At 52.1% G+C, this 14,307-nt stretch overlaps 7 protein-coding genes across 7 annotated transcripts; 4 read left to right on the top strand and 3 right to left on the bottom strand.

The window, feature by feature from the left end:
• Positions 1–659: 659 nt before the first annotated feature.
• Positions 660–1,983, top strand: V8C40DRAFT_254104 (uncharacterized protein). Its single transcript, XM_083217752.1, has one exon. It carries the CDS (start codon positions 709–711, stop codon positions 1,663–1,665), a length of 957 nt encoding a protein of 318 aa, XP_083069573.1. The 5' UTR covers positions 660–708; the 3' UTR covers positions 1,666–1,983.
• Positions 1,984–2,014: 31 nt separating this feature from the next.
• V8C40DRAFT_254103 (uncharacterized protein) lies at positions 2,015–2,442 on the top strand. Its single transcript, XM_083217751.1, has one exon. The coding sequence runs from the start codon at positions 2,198–2,200 to the stop codon at positions 2,369–2,371; it is 174 nt and encodes a 57-aa protein (XP_083069572.1). The 5' UTR covers positions 2,015–2,197; the 3' UTR covers positions 2,372–2,442.
• Positions 2,419–3,425, bottom strand: V8C40DRAFT_254100 (uncharacterized protein). The gene has a single exon (XM_083217750.1). The coding sequence runs from the start codon at positions 3,379–3,381 to the stop codon at positions 3,145–3,147; it is 237 nt and encodes a 78-aa protein (XP_083069571.1). The 5' UTR covers positions 3,382–3,425; the 3' UTR covers positions 2,419–3,144.
• V8C40DRAFT_80946 (uncharacterized protein) lies at positions 3,415–5,374 on the top strand. The gene is made up of 2 exons (XM_083223457.1): positions 3,415–4,289; positions 4,463–5,374. The coding sequence occupies exons 1-2, from the start codon at positions 3,991–3,993 to the stop codon at positions 5,265–5,267; spliced, it is 1,104 nt and encodes a 367-aa protein (XP_083069570.1). The 5' UTR covers positions 3,415–3,990; the 3' UTR covers positions 5,268–5,374.
• Positions 5,375–5,966: 592 nt separating this feature from the next.
• V8C40DRAFT_269343 (zinc finger HIT domain-containing protein) lies at positions 5,967–6,906 on the top strand (the record flags this gene model as incomplete). The annotated part of the gene is made up of 2 exons (XM_083220074.1): positions 5,967–6,235; positions 6,345–6,906. The coding sequence occupies 2 exons, from the start codon at positions 5,967–5,969 to the stop codon at positions 6,904–6,906; spliced, it is 831 nt and encodes a 276-aa protein (XP_083069569.1).
• A 24-nt stretch (positions 6,907–6,930) lies between these two features.
• On the bottom strand, positions 6,931–9,337 carry V8C40DRAFT_254095 (uncharacterized protein). Its single transcript, XM_083217749.1, has one exon. It carries the CDS (start codon positions 8,602–8,604, stop codon positions 7,222–7,224), a length of 1,383 nt encoding a protein of 460 aa, XP_083069568.1. The 5' UTR covers positions 8,605–9,337; the 3' UTR covers positions 6,931–7,221.
• Positions 9,338–13,209: 3,872 nt separating this feature from the next.
• On the bottom strand, positions 13,210–13,881 carry V8C40DRAFT_80906 (uncharacterized protein). The gene has a single exon (XM_083223456.1). It carries the CDS (start codon positions 13,780–13,782, stop codon positions 13,303–13,305), a length of 480 nt encoding a protein of 159 aa, XP_083069567.1. The 5' UTR covers positions 13,783–13,881; the 3' UTR covers positions 13,210–13,302.
• Between the last annotated feature and the right edge of the window lie 426 nt (positions 13,882–14,307).

The following is a 14,307-nucleotide window of genomic DNA, read 5'->3' as shown; positions in this document are numbered from 1 at the left end:
TGTGAGCTCCTCTGCAGGCGGGAGACAAAGGATCGAGCACGAGCACGAACGAGCAATCGAGGGGATGGCGATTCTCGTGGCGGGTCGAGCTTTGGGGGGGACGAGAGATGCTTGAAAGGGTTGAAAGGGAACAAGTTTCAGGATGCGGCAAAAGGTAGAAAAGTCCAAGTCACTTGAGCTCTGAAGGCGTCGCGGTTTGTACAGTAGAGCAGGTGGGGGAAGGTCAAGAGCTTCGCGACAGAAGCCGGCGCAAGCGTCGACGTTTTCAACCAGTGGAGAGACCAAGTTCCCCCAGCAGTCAGTGGCGTGGACGAGGACGGCCGCTGTAACTTTATGGGGTCCGGAGTACCCCGAAGTACCTCTGCAGGTCTAACTTTTGCTAGAGACCGTTTGGGGAGAGGAGGGTCGCAGCACTGCAGAGCGCTGCTGCATAGCGGCCACTGGGGGCTTGAGCGCTAAGGGGGGGCCCCCTGGATGCCGCCAAACGCACGGGGCACGCGCTGGAACAAGTACGAACTGCCAGGTACCGTAGCAATTGCTGCACAAGGGGAATTGAATTGCGGCAGATGCAGGGAGCCAGGAGCAAGAATTTGATGAGATTTGATGGGGTGGGCTGCATGGGTTGTGTGAAAGTTTTGCCATGCCATGACTACTAGTACTCGTATTCTTTTGTATTTATTACCTATTGTACTGCGTGCTCTTACAAGAATGTCGAGCAGATGGCTGCTTGTCTCTCCGTTGTCTGTCTTATACAAAGAACGCAAGCCGTGGAGCAGCAAAGAGAAAGAGAAGAGAGAGAGAGAAAGAGAGCATAAAGCAGGCTGGTACTTGGCTGTACCAGGGCCACTTGACATGTACAAAGACTCAAAGTTGTCCGGCTCCTCTCAGCTCTGTGTCGAGACGGATACCGCTACCACAAGCTGGAGGTTAATTTCAGAGGCACAGACTCCAGAAACTCCAACAGCGCCTACGGAGTACTTGGCCATACCGTGTGAACTAAAAGCAGATACCGGGCTAGGCGATCCGGATAGGCTGGCCGTCGCTGGGAGAAGTGGAGATGCTCCCAAGAGACCAAGAGAGGGGAAGCATGTAATTGCAGAAGTCGTCTCACAACATGGAGAAGCTCGACGACGGCCGACGATGGCGTCCGCAAGAGGCTTGCAACGAGGAGCTGGCGCCGCAATTATGCTTTTCCCACCTTTTCCTCTGCCCTCTGCCTTTTGCATTCACCCCTCTCCGTCGTCGTCTCGCAGCGCTAACACCTCTGGTACAGAAAGAAGCGAGTCGGAGAGAGCTAACAGGGGGGAAGTGAAGTGGATGGATGGGTGGTGGATTCATCATGGGGTTGGAGGGCTCTGGCACAAAGCACCCGCAGCTCTTTGGTCGGATGATGGAGGTGGTGCCAGCAAGCGAAGACCAGAGAGGAGCAAAGAAGAGAGGCCACCAAGTGAACCATTGAGGCCAAGCAGACGGGCGAAGCAAGGCTCACACGCCAATCGACAACTTCGGCACTGCTCAGGCTCTTTTCCCCTCGCAGCATTCCGGCACCTCATGCTGCCCAGCCAAGGCCCTCTTGAGATGACGATGGGGCCTAGGGCAGTCGATGTGGGTTGGACCAGGTGGCGGCCCGAGGTGGCCGTGGAACCGGGCCTGCACAAAAGCTGAATGGGCGCTGCATTGAATTGGGGAGAAAGGGGAGTGCCCAGGCATTAGTTTGCATCTCACAGTGAGGAGACGAGCTGCGGGATGTCGTGCATGTGGTGTGATGTGATCCAACCTGTTACATAGACAAAAAGGACAACGAGTGTTTTTTTCTTCCTTTTGTCTTTGTGTCCGGCTTTTAGAGAGGATTCAAGTGCCGAGCATAGCTCTGATGGGCACCTGTACAGCGTGACACCACCAGAGCCTGTGATTCCATGCCGAGAGCTGGTTGATATGGATGTAATATCCATCGTGTTCTCGCATGCACAAGGCGTCCTTCTATTTTTCCTTCGCTTGTGAGATTCGTGCTGCATGTCAATTTCCCTACCAGGAATCTAAACGCCGATTCTCCATACAGAAAACGCATCGTACTCGTACCTGTTACAAGTCGCTTGCCCGCAACTCTCGCTTCTCGTCTGTATGGAATACTCAGGCTCCATCTGATGCCAATATTGCAAGCTTCTGCGGCCAAGGTCCCCCCTGGCTCAGGTTTTGGATGCTGGTGCAAAGTGGGGAGCATCCGCAAGTGCCCTCATGGGAAAGAAAAAAAAAAGAGGGCCATGGCGATTGTATCACCGCATCGGATGTAAGTACATGTAAGTCGATTCGCCCATGGCATGAGCACGGGACCTGCTACATGTACATGCGGTGTTGCAAGATCGACATTTAACCAACATCTCCACGTACATTTCGTATATCTGCGCAAGGGGTGGCGATGTGCTCTTCTGTGTACTTCACAGAGGCTCCCGTCTCTTTATTTTCGGAATGCCCTTTTCAGGTTGCCTCTGCGAGCTGCTGCTTTGGCTATGATCGATCCTAGTTCGCATCACCGATGCCGCCCGCCTGACGCCGGCATCCCCGACTGCTGATGGGGACAAGTAGTAGCATCTAGGTAACCTGAAGCTGCCACTATAGCATATTAGGGCAATGCGACTCTCGCCTTGCGGTTATTTTAAGTCGTGGCTCTGGCTACTACCTGAACCTCGCCCCAGGAACAGACGGGGGTTTTTCCTGAGGGTGCAGAGCCAAGACAGACATGACAAGGTACGGAGCATGTGTAATACTCGGTGCCAGCTTGGGTAAGATTTTTTTTTTTTTTCACAGTAATTTGCTATATTTCACCATTACGGAGACGGTGGTTTACCCCTATGATAATTGGATAATTGAAGAGCGGAGTTTCTCTGCCCCCTGCCAGAAGCTATCCATACGGATGCAATTGAATGAAAAGGTCTATCGGATCTGAGATTCAAAGATGCTGCCAGCCAGAAAACTCGTGTAATACAGAAACCGTACACTAGGGACGATGATGGCCTGATAGCATGCAAACCAGAGCTAAAAGACTAAAAGCAGGATAACCTTATACTGAAGATAATCGGCGCGGCACTCGTACGATTGATCGACTGTCGTGACTATTTCCAATCCCGACGTGCCAGCGCCATTGACTCACAACGACGTACGAGAGTATTCGCACCTTGTTTGCGCAACTTCTCCCGTCTCTGTTCTGCGTCTATTGACTCCCTGCCACTCCCGCTTGGTTGGAGCATGGCACATGCAGTCCATGAGGTCCCTTGTCTCGGCTCCTGCATCCTTCTGCTTGATATTGGTAGACAAGGTGCCGACAACACACAACACAAGACAATTCTGCCAAATGATTATAGTAATTAATCGACAGATATTCATCAATATAATATAGCCATCTCTTCTGCTATATATTTGGCTTTAGTACATCTTGCTCTCACGCATGTCAATTTCATCAAATATCCTGACATGGAATCAATTCTTCCAACAGTTGCCGGAGAGCCAATCTGGTGATTTTCCGGCCCCTGCCAGCGACCTGCATTAGTGGGAATAGCACCAGTACCCGCAGGTACATCTCGTGCCTGGTCTGCCCGTGCCTGCGTGCTCTTGGACCGGCGAGAGGATCCTGGCCGCTTAGTCCTGCTTGTAGAGTCCCGTACTTGTACTCCGTACTGTACGAATTAGTACCCGACCCTACAGGTCAATCCCGGCACTCGACCTTCCCAACTTCCCACTGGAGGGGCGGGCAGAAACTTTGGAGGTGCGGCTGGAATTGTGCCCTAACAGCCAAGGCCCAAAACTAAATCCAACCTGAAATATCCATCGACGATCATCTTCACGCTGGCGAGACGCCATCAGGAAATCTTGGGCACCACGGCGACGGCACAAGAGCGCTTAAAGGTGGCCTAGACTTGGTGCAGACAATCAAGTCAACCATCGCGGGGCCCTGTAAGCCTCGCCACCTTAGCTCAGCAGCCACCGTCAGTCAAGATGGGTTTTGAGTTGGATACGGTACGGAGAACGAAGTCCACATATGATGGGGACGTGGAGAAGCGAAGAGGAGCAGGAACGAGAGAGAAGAGAGGAGAAGAGAATAGGAGGGAGTGTTTTCTGTTTCCTTGGGCACCGAGCTTTGGCTGTTGGAATTGGTCGTTGCTGGTTGCAGACAGCTCTGCCTCATCCTCTCTCCAACCACTTGCACTTTATTACGAAGCACTATGCCAAGTACCTACTGGCGCCGTGCCGCATGCAGAGAAATGCAGACAAGACACGAGAGAAGATGACAAGAGGTGATGGAACCCCAGTTTTCGACCAGACATCGAGGGATCGCCACCCCGCAATTCGCCTGGTTCCAGAACCCCGCCTTGAGTTATCCCAAGTCACCTGGCCTGCTCCAACTGCCTCTTGGCTGGCAGGCATCGAGATTGGCGTCGTCCAAGATGCTAATTGCTAGCTACCTTAGCCTCTGTCTCTCCGCTCCAAAGCTTGACGGGCTAGCATGGCATAGCGGCGGGCACCTCTCATTCGCTTCGGCCACCATCAAGCGCGTTGCAAGCCTTCGGCCGGTGAGAGCTCCAAGAGACCAAGGTACTCGTACCATACGAGCAGCTGAAACGGCGTCACGCGACGCCTTTTGCAGCAGGGGATGGAGACTCTTGCAGCTATGCATAATAGCCGGGCTGCTACGAAGCTCCAATTTGCGGCCGCAGCTCCAATTGCCCTCGACAGCTTCTCCAATTGGCACAGTATCTCTCAGCATCGAGCCAAAAGAACGGGCGGTACGAACATGTCAAAAGTCTTCTGCCGAGCTTCTGCCCCAGATATTGAAAAGGATGGGGGATAAGCAATGCCGGTTGCATGATTTGCATCAGCCTCTGGGGCAACGCACGCTCTCTCCGGGCAATGTCCACGCGGCAATGACATTTGTTTGCGAAGGCACTCAATGGCCGTCATGTGGTGATTCGGTGGCGTCTTGGACAGGCCGCCCCCGCTCCTCTGCACTGTGCCGTCAAGTCGAGGCTATTGAGGCTACCAAGAGTACATCTCCAGAATATCCAGGTCTAAAGACTTACCAGCTGGAGCTTAATCCCTTGGCGCGGCATTGTAGCCCTACGGGCTATCGCTACGAGTCAAGCCAGACGACATGGCTGTCGGCCCAGATTCCCAAAGTGACAATCATGGCAAGACATGAATGGGTAACACCAGAGCAATCACGATTCGTCTCAGTTCTTCCCTTGGAGCCCGGCTACCACAGACTTTGTGCCTAGCATTGATGTGCTGGGCCAGAGGCGTCCAAGTGGCGTCCATCTAAGCAAGCTCGCATTGATGAACAATGCGGACCATCGTAATGGTAAAATGCACGCTTGCAACAAGTGCAAGTATGTAGGACGAACTCATGCCGTCTCGTCTTCATCCCGCGGCCAATTGAGAACAAGCAACAAGCAGCAAAACTTGAACTCGCTGTCGCCACATGGCAGTTCATGTCAACATGTCAACATGTATTTCCATATATTGCTATTATAGCGCAATACTCCGAAAAGGGGCAGCCTGAAGACGCTCATTTGTTGCAGAACTGCCAGCAGCTAGCAAGATTCAGCGCCGTCTGTCATGACGCAACTGCACCAATGGCATTGTTCGCATGCTGTCTGACTTGCATTCACTTCCAGGGTGCACGGCCACCAAAATTTTCGCCCTGGTGAACATGTTCTTCGAGCCAGGATCCCCCTGTAGTCGTGTAAAGTACAGTACAGTAATCATCTGAAGTCTGTGCCGTGCGAGTGCAGTACTTTGATACTTTCGACATCCAATGAGAAAGGCTTGGCTTGCGAAAAAGAACCTTGAAGCTTGAAAAAAAAAAGTTCGGGTTGGCGGGGCGCTAAATTTCGACGTTCTCACTCTGCAAACACGCGCTTGTCAAGAGAACAAAAAAAAATTAACCCTGCTGCGACACCTGTCAATTCTAATCAATGGCGTCAGAGGCTCGCGGCGAGGCTGACAAGACCTCTACTTCTTCTGCTCCCTCGAACAAGGCTGCTACTGTTGGCGGGAATAGCTTCAACGATCAGCAGACGCACGTGTCTGACGCGAGAGCAGTCGCAAATCAGCATCACCAGGGCAATAGTAGCGAGATGGCAGCATCCCAGGAACAATCCACACAAAAGACAAACGCACTTCTGTGCGGCGTCTGCGAAATCAATCCTGGCAAATACAAATGCTCGCGATGCCGTCTGCCTTAGTACGTTTCACGACCCTCAACCATCGTGGCCATGTCACAAAAGACAAAGAAGCAAATGGGGATGATGGGCCGGCAGATATCTATGATCTAATACTAACTATTGTTCCAGCTGCTCTGTCCCATGTAGCAAAACTCACCAACAAAATCATCCGCCAGACCCTCCGAAAGAAGAGCCCAAGCCGACAAACCTAGCCTCAAGCAAGCCGCAAGCAGCAAGCGCAAACTTGCCTCCGCCTGGCCCCATCGACCCAACGAACCCCTTCAGCGTCCTCGCGACTTCGGACAAGCTCCAGCTCCTCTTCAACAAGTATCCCAACCTCCCAAACCAGCTCCTCGAGATCCACGCCGCGACTCAGCCTCCGACAGAAGCCCCAGATGCTGCGACCAAGGCTATACCTGCCTCACTCATGAAGGGCCTTCCGGCCAGCAGCGGCAAAGGCACATGGAATCACGATATTGGCATCAAGAATGGAAAGGCAGCTCTGCGAAGGGCGCGGAAAGCGAGTGGCGAAGACGGCGATGCGATCCGAGAGTACACTGAGCTGATACTGCACATCATGAACGAGACGAGCGAGCAGAACAACGCTGCTGCGTTTGTGCAGCGACAAGTTGCTGAACAAGACACGGCCCTCATCGAGCGTCTACTTGCTGAAGATAGGCGTCACGGATAAGCTACTGGAGAGGGAGAGCGAAGATACGAACACAGAAAGAAAACTTGATGACTACAGGCCTGGACGGCCTCTATGGCTTTTGGGGTATAATAATGGTTCACGACAAGACTTTGCTGCAGCATATACTGGCTCGCTTCCCCTACCTCCTCTCTCACGATGGCTCATCATCCCTCCTAAAAATCGATGTATAAATCCCTCCTTTCCCTATATTATGCATTATATCATCCTCATCGTTAAGTCATCCCGTCAGATCATCCAAGGTACGTGTTGGTTCGCCCCCATCATGTCGGGCATAATTCGTTATTTAGCATTTAGCTAACGCTTGAATCGCGCAAAGAGCCCTCCTGTCTTCGTCGTGGGAGACTTTGGTGTCTCGGTGAGGGGCTCGGTGTCTTTCTCCTCGGTTGGCGAGGAGAGCTTGTCGCCTTTCTTGCTGAAACTCCCGAGCTTTGTCCGCAGGGCCCATTTTGATTCGGCTTTGCGCAAAACGCCGTGGCCGGCGGCGCTCTTTTGCGGCTGCTGTTGAGGTTGAGGTTGAGGTTGTTGTGGTGGTGGTTGTTGCTGCTGCCTCTGTTGCAGCAGAATTGCGGCTTCATCGCTTTGAGTCCAATCCACGCGGTGCTCGTCGGGGTTGACGGGCACGGTGTCAGACTGATTGTCCAGCGAAGACATGGACCTCTCCGCGGTTTCGGCATCCGCCGGCATCATCATGCCGATGAGAGCACCCATACTTCTCCTCCGCGTTTCCTTGTTCGTTTCGTCAGGGGGGTCTAGACTTTTAGATTTGAGATATTCTTGGAATGTGTGAGGAGCGGTGGACGCGGGTCTCTCGTCTACCTCGGCCGTGGCGGCGAGTGAGTGGGTGTGCTGGAATTGGTTCCGCTCATACTGCCTCTCTCTCATGCTCTGCACCCTTCGGAGTGCCTTGCTCTGCTCGGACGGCGGAAGGTCCGTCGCCACCATTGCATTGGGGCCTTGCATGTGAAACTTGACGGCCTGCCTGGACAGCTTGTGCACGAGGTGCTTCTCCGTCACCGTCTCGGTGGTTGTGGTGCGGGCAAACTGCGAAGCAGCAACCTGCGGGACGTGACGGTAGTTTGATGGCGGCGGCGCATCCTCCGAATTCCTGTTGCTAGATGACGAGGTAGAATTTTTCATGCCGGCCTTGTGCAGCTTCTCTGCCTTGGGCGGATATTCGTTTGAGTCTCGAGGTGCAGCGTTTCTGACATGTGATTTGGCCGCGGTGGCCTCCCTCCTCTGTATCTGCGTAGAGGCAACTGTTGGGCCCAATGGGATCCCGTGCTGGCCCGGGTGCAGCACGTTGGCATTCCGTGCCACGGCCGCGGCGTTTGCTTGTCGTTCGGCCTCGACGGCTGCCCTCGCGCGCTTCTTCCTCTCGGCTTGGGCCTTTTGCTCGGCCAGCACGACGTACAGCCTCCTGGTCAAGTCATCTGCATCCAGTGCCTTGAGACGCTGCGACTGCGGCTTCGAGGCATGATTGTTGCGTGAGGAGGACTTTGCGGCAACTCTGTGCGGCATGGGCTGGTGAGCTGCCATTTTGGCATCATGGGCGTAGAGAGTCTCGTAGAACATGGCGAAGGAGGGCGCGCTTGCGTGTGGTGGTGGTTTTTGGCGAGAGGTTTGAGCAGCACCGGTATTGCTGCTACTCGTATGGATATGCAGCTGCTGGAGCCGCATTTAACAAGACGTTCTTTTGGTATTTTTAAACCGTTCGGTAAGAGAGTTTTGTGGCAATACAATACAGTACTACTCGGGCAAAACGCAAGGATGAATTCTCGCGAGTAAGCTTACTCTTCCCCAGCCAGGTTGATTCGTATAAGAGCAAAACCCGGCACAGAAAGCTAGTAAGGGACAAGAAAGCCTATAGCAGAGAAGAAGAAAGAATAAGAAAACGATCAGCAACAGGGGAATGGAAAGGGTAAATCTAGAAGTAGGAGTGGAATGGGCGAAGCACTAAATATAAATGCCGGCTCGGGCGTTATGTGTGTGTGTGGTGTGGTGTTATGGTAGCAACGGGGCGGGTTCCAAAATTGGAGACACACATACTCGGTTTTATAACCACCTTGACTGACACAGGTTTTTCAGAAGCTCCTTGCTCGCGACCCCTTGGAAAGTTCATGCAGCCGGACGATGGGAATTGGGGCGGGTCTGGAGGAGCAGAATACGGATGGAAAGTGTAGGAAGCCGAAGAACTGAAGCTATTTCCTCGGCACCAGGATCGGATCAGATTGTCTGGGGAAGCCAGATGCGGGTATACGATGCGAACAAGCAACAACCCAAAAAAAAAAAGCAAAGGCAAAAACAAGAGCAAGATAAATCGCCTTTTTCAATTCACTGTCTAGCAAAACAGGGAGAAAAAGGATTGAAAAGAGGGAGAACAAGCGAGCGAGCGAGAGAAATAAAACCCGTCTCTGATGCTTCGTCTGCCCACAAAAAGGCACGCGATCACGAGGAACGTCGCAAGACGGGCGTTCCGAACCAAGGCAGCGAAAAACTCCAGTCCCATCATGCACGATTGGGCCTTCTGGCAAATCGGCTCACCCAGCTACATAAGTCAGGTTAGCAGATGCAGCGCCTGTGTCATGATGCCAAGGGGGGGGATGTCGGTCGTCCAATTGGCGGGCGAGCGGGAAATGGGGAACAACCTGTAAGGTAAGGTTGACGGGCTTACAGCATGTATGTACGAGTTAGAGCAAGGACAGGACAGGACGAGCGAATTTGCGGAGGTGGCTTGCGGTCACTTGACGGGTGCAGGGGCCTTTTTTTCTTGCCGTCTGTTTTCCTTGTTTTTGATTGCTTGTTTACGCTGATTTGTTTGTTCTAGTTTGATACTTGCATGTACGATCTTGGTCTTGTGAGGATTGTTTGCATATGATGGCGGCTGTTTGGAAAAGCAACAACGCCAGAAAAGTCGCGCTTCTTTGCAATCCATCACAGCTTCACTCACCAGAGCCACAGCGAAAAAGGGTCCCCAGTCACGAAATAAGCGAGCAGCATGTCGCGGCGAAAATACAAAAAGAAGGGCAGATGCAATACGACGCTCCGATGGCAGTCTATCAAAATAGAAAAGCCGTTGGATGTCTCTACAGTACGCGGAATACACACAAGATCGGCATTGAGTATTTCCCTTTTCTTCGATTCTCATTTTTTACTTTCTTACCCCAGCATTTTAGCCTGGCAGCTCCCACCGTTTTCTTGCCTTAAATTAGGTCGGCTGCGAAAAGATGCTTCGGTGTCCAATCATTCGGCCGCTTGAGTGCCGTGTCAAAGGTGCGCGTGCACCCGCGAGGTTGAGTTGAGGTTGGGGTAAGACGGCCCTAACGTGAGGCCAATGCCATGCTTGGTAGATCTAGGCCATCTGAGGGGGGAAATACTTTGGATCTCTCCCCCCAAACAACCTATCGTAGTCCAGCTACTATTCTTCTCCATCCGCAACTATCAAAGCAAGGGGGCATCTTCTCTTCAAGGCCCGAGACGGATGGACCAGTTTAGGTGAAACAAAACAAGAGTGGCAAATGCTTCCCCCCTCTCCTTCGGAATCCCTTTCTGCAGGCTCCCATCTCCCAACAGGGCGTTCCGTTCAGGTAGCATCCCCCAAGTTCCAGACATGTTGTGTACGCGGGCGGTGGAGAAGCCCCAGCGCAACAGGGTTGGTAGAGACGCAGCTTGAAAGAGACGATGTTACCGTTCAGGCTCCGCCCTGCTGCCACCAGCCGCTTTCTTGTGTGTGTCGACTAAGATGAGATGAGATTGCTGGTGTGTGATTTGATCATCTGGGAATACATTTGGCGGGGTTGGCATTTGAGCAAGCGGGGGATTGCTCTCTTTCTTCCCGGAGACGACTTGTTGAGTTGTTCTTTGCTTGGGTTGCGAGAGTTGCCATGTATTTCGTGATGGAAAGCCAGGAGAGCCACTTGAGGCCATCTGGAGGAGCTGTCGCCACTTGTCTGTTTCTGTCTGTTTGAATGAGGAACACGCTGGGATGGAGGCGAACCCACGGCTACCAGAGCAGAGACATTTCAGCAACCTCGGTAAGTTAAGGCGATTCACAGCACGGAGCAGCTGCTCCTAGTCAATCCTCGCTATTTTTCAGCTCTCATCGCGAGTTCAATCACCGAAGCACCACTCGAGTCAGCTCAGTTGCCGTCGGGCAGAGCGTGATTTCAATCCTTCAACAGACGAGGCACATGTGACGCATCGACGATAGACCTACCGTAGAGATCGTACGGGCTGAAGTGGTTATTGAATTTTGTCTCTTTGTAGATCCCATCTACCGAATCTCGCCCATCAAATATCCACTAATGTGAGGGTGGATCTGGCGCGCGCATAACGATGCGAGATCCTGCCGACAGCAGAGGTTCCATTGGTGCCACAGTATTTTTTGCCACGAGATGCTGGCTGAGCTGAGCAATGAGCGGAAGATCCGGGCATGTGAAATTGTACGATTGTCTTACAATATGATTTCAGCTCGTTTAGGACGTGAATCCTCGTTAATCAGGGTTTGTATATACAAGTGTCTCCGCGAAATAGTAGGTAGTAGAGCAAGTATATCGACGAGTGGCTCTTCCTAAAGTCCACGTCTATGAGATATCTAGATGTCATTGGCATGCGACAACGATTCTAGCAGACAGCAGTGTTTACGATGAATCGATCCACATGCAATTGCCATTGCTGCAGAGTCAATTGGGATCTGGAACTCATACGAGTACACGGCACATCAAAGCCAGTCGGCTGCATCGGCCCCTGAATACCCATATAATTAATGGATATCCATCAGCCCACCAAACTGGGTGATTTGACGTCATTTATCGGCAACAGCGAAATGAAAGCAGTGTTTAATTTAGAAGCCGGGCGTATTGATTGTTGTTGACGCCTCGAAACAGAACGTCACTGTGCTGGCAATTTCGTGAATCTCAATGTTGCCCAGAGTCCGGTATAAGCGACTTCAGAAACGTCATATTGCGTTTGAGGTGTACATGCACTGGGCCTTGGCCAGGATACATGAAATCAACTTTCGAGCCATCAGTTCTCAGTATTGAGTTTTCCAGGGTTGTACTGCAGTAGTTATGAGCGAGAGCCGGGTCTGTTTCATATTCAGATCACATTCTAATTTGGAAGATGACGCTCATAAAACTTCCGGCACATGAGTTCGTATCGACGGAACCGGGAACCTGGTGAAGAGGAGGCCGCTATTGTTTACAATGGCAATTAGCATACCCAATCACCATTCAAGGATCTATAACTAAAATGCCATGACAGGGCTTGAGAAATGACACCGCTGGTCGGCATGCTGTCGACTACATTGAGGGTCTCATATCTACTCCATACCTAACAGCGAAATATCGCGAGATCGCGTGACTACCGGGTAAGGGTTTCCCTGGAGGACGCAACCCTTTACAGCAGAATTCTGTGCCGGTACTTGCTTGATCCAATCCACTCTCTCAGGTGACATTGAAGGTGCCTACGAGTAAAAAGTATGAAAGATACAATGACCCGTGGGGAAATACTCCGAATGGTTCGCCGAAATTTGAGAGCCCGGTATCAGCTCACAGGTACGGAGTATCAACAGTACCTTGGTACCTGTCTGATGCTTTTGAGTTTGAATGGCCACGAGGTTCACTACACCAAGAAACCGGTATCCATCAAGCTTGTCAGAGCCTAAAAAGCGGCAGACCCTTAGCCGTCATTCCGGGCCCGAGATCAAAAATCATAGGTCTGACCCCCGAACTGTCCGTTTGGGTCAGCAAACGGGGACTTTTTTTCATTGCCGATCCCAACTTCCGTGCCGCCAAGATGATCTTGTGACATTCGCATTTACCGGTCTGAGAGGTCGTTATGTGTACTCGTATATCGTCAAAGGACAATGGGGACGATGACGACAGCGTCAATGTCTTCTGCTCGTATGTACGGTATCACCTACTTCAATCGCAGGTAGTGCTACTCCAGGTAGGTTGGTAGGTGGATGAATGGCCAAGGTATTGAACCAACCGTATTCACCCCCTCTTCCTCAGGACAACGGTCAAGCCAGAGTCGTCCCATGCATCAGACATGTTTCTTCATTTCTCAGTACGACCATGGATGGACCCCTGGCGCGATTCCGTCAATCAATCCGCAACGAACCGTGGGAAACATCGCTCCTGGGCCCACCGAAGGGGTTCCCTAGAATCCCACGTGTTGGCGGGCGCTTGATCATGAACCTTGCCGCCTTGGGACCGCCGATAGACGGGGAAGTGACGGAGGGCAGGCCCGGCATGCTGGGGCTTGGGAATGGAGTCTGAAAAAAAGCTGACATTATTGTGGGCTTCTGGGCTGGCATCACAGTCGATTCGAGATGAGCAAATGGACGTGGATGGGGGATTAGTGATACAAGGGCATCTATGAGTACTGTCTAGGCAGCTCGTGCCGGGGGTTCTGGGCATGGCCAAGCAGGAAGAAAGTCAAAAAGTGGTGAGATCGCGACAGGTCTAGAAGAGGATGAAGGAGAAAACATGGGAGAAGTAAAAGGCACGAGATGAAAAGGCGAGGCCCAATTGGATAGGATAAAGTAATGCAGCAGAAGTAGTAACTCGTACTAGGTTTAGTAGGCAGCCTGCAGATGCAAGATGCTGCTAGGTATGGATGTATGTACAGTAAAGTCCGCCGAGTGAGCGAATTTGTCTTATACGAAATAGGAATATTTACCAATGAAGAAAAGAGAAAAAGAAGAAGAAAACGAGAAAAACGTGGGTGAGGCTTTAGCCGTCGCATGCGAGCGTCGGCACGGCCTGCAATTGGGCAGCTCGGGAAGCAAAAGCCCTGGCACATGGCAGCGGCTCGAAAAAAAAAAGGTTCAAGTGAAAGATGGGTTGACAGCATTTGCCAGTGCGCTGTGGCGTCTTTGTTTGAAGGGGCGGGACGAGCGAGGGTTTTGTGATTCGGAATTGGGGGCCAAGAAACGGCGGCGGCGGGGGGTGGGAAGGACGGCCAAGAACGTTTTGATCCATCTATCGGTGTGCTTGTGCCACGTTGGGCGGTTGGCACCTAGTACTTATTCTGGTGTTTTTGGGGGTGCGTGGGATGGGGGATAGCATGGGATTTGATGCTTTGATGTGTGCTTTAGGATACATGAAAGTTGCTGTTTTCCTGGTCTGCCGAGGTCCAATTGATGAATATTCTACTGGACAGAGTTGATGGACCATCTTACATGGACAAGGCCAGGATTGATATCAGCTTTGCCCCCAGAAGCGGAGGCTGTGCGTGTGCTGCTGCAATGCTGTGTTGCTACACAACCTCAAGCATCAGCATCAAACCCCCAAGCTTCACATGTGCCAAGCGTGGAGAGAGCAGGGGAAAGGGCCTTATTCCGCCATGGAGGTCGGCGAGCTCCCCCCACCGTCTCGC

This window comes from Trichoderma camerunense, assembly GCF_050948025.1.
Source record: "Trichoderma camerunense strain CBS 138272 chromosome Unknown V8C40scaffold_18, whole genome shotgun sequence".
NCBI classification, from domain to species: Eukaryota; Fungi; Ascomycota; class Sordariomycetes; order Hypocreales; family Hypocreaceae; genus Trichoderma; species Trichoderma camerunense.
The sequence above is the reverse complement of the archived record's forward strand: the minus strand, read 5'-3'. Positions and strand labels throughout refer to the sequence as shown.

What these genes read in the sequence shown, in the direction of transcription:
- V8C40DRAFT_254103 (XM_083217751.1), top strand. Translation starts at nt 2,198, where the DNA reads ATGCTGGTGCAAAGTGGGGAGCATCCGCAAGTGCCCTCATGGGAAAGA.
- V8C40DRAFT_80906 (XM_083223456.1), bottom strand. Translation starts at nt 13,782, where the DNA reads ATGCTGTCAACCCATCTTTCACTTGAACCTTTTTTTTTTCGAGCCGCT.
- V8C40DRAFT_80946 (XM_083223457.1), top strand. Translation starts at nt 3,991, where the DNA reads ATGGGTTTTGAGTTGGATACGGTACGGAGAACGAAGTCCACATATGAT. An exon ending in ACGAGAGAAGATGACAAGAG is followed by an intron (nt 4,290 to 4,462) that starts GTGATGGAACCC and finishes TAGCTACCTTAG; the next exon opens with CCTCTGTCTCTCCGCTCCAA.
- V8C40DRAFT_254100 (XM_083217750.1), bottom strand. Translation starts at nt 3,381, where the DNA reads ATGAATATCTGTCGATTAATTACTATAATCATTTGGCAGAATTGTCTT.
- V8C40DRAFT_254104 (XM_083217752.1), top strand. Translation starts at nt 709, where the DNA reads ATGTCGAGCAGATGGCTGCTTGTCTCTCCGTTGTCTGTCTTATACAAA.
- V8C40DRAFT_254095 (XM_083217749.1), bottom strand. Translation starts at nt 8,604, where the DNA reads ATGCGGCTCCAGCAGCTGCATATCCATACGAGTAGCAGCAATACCGGT.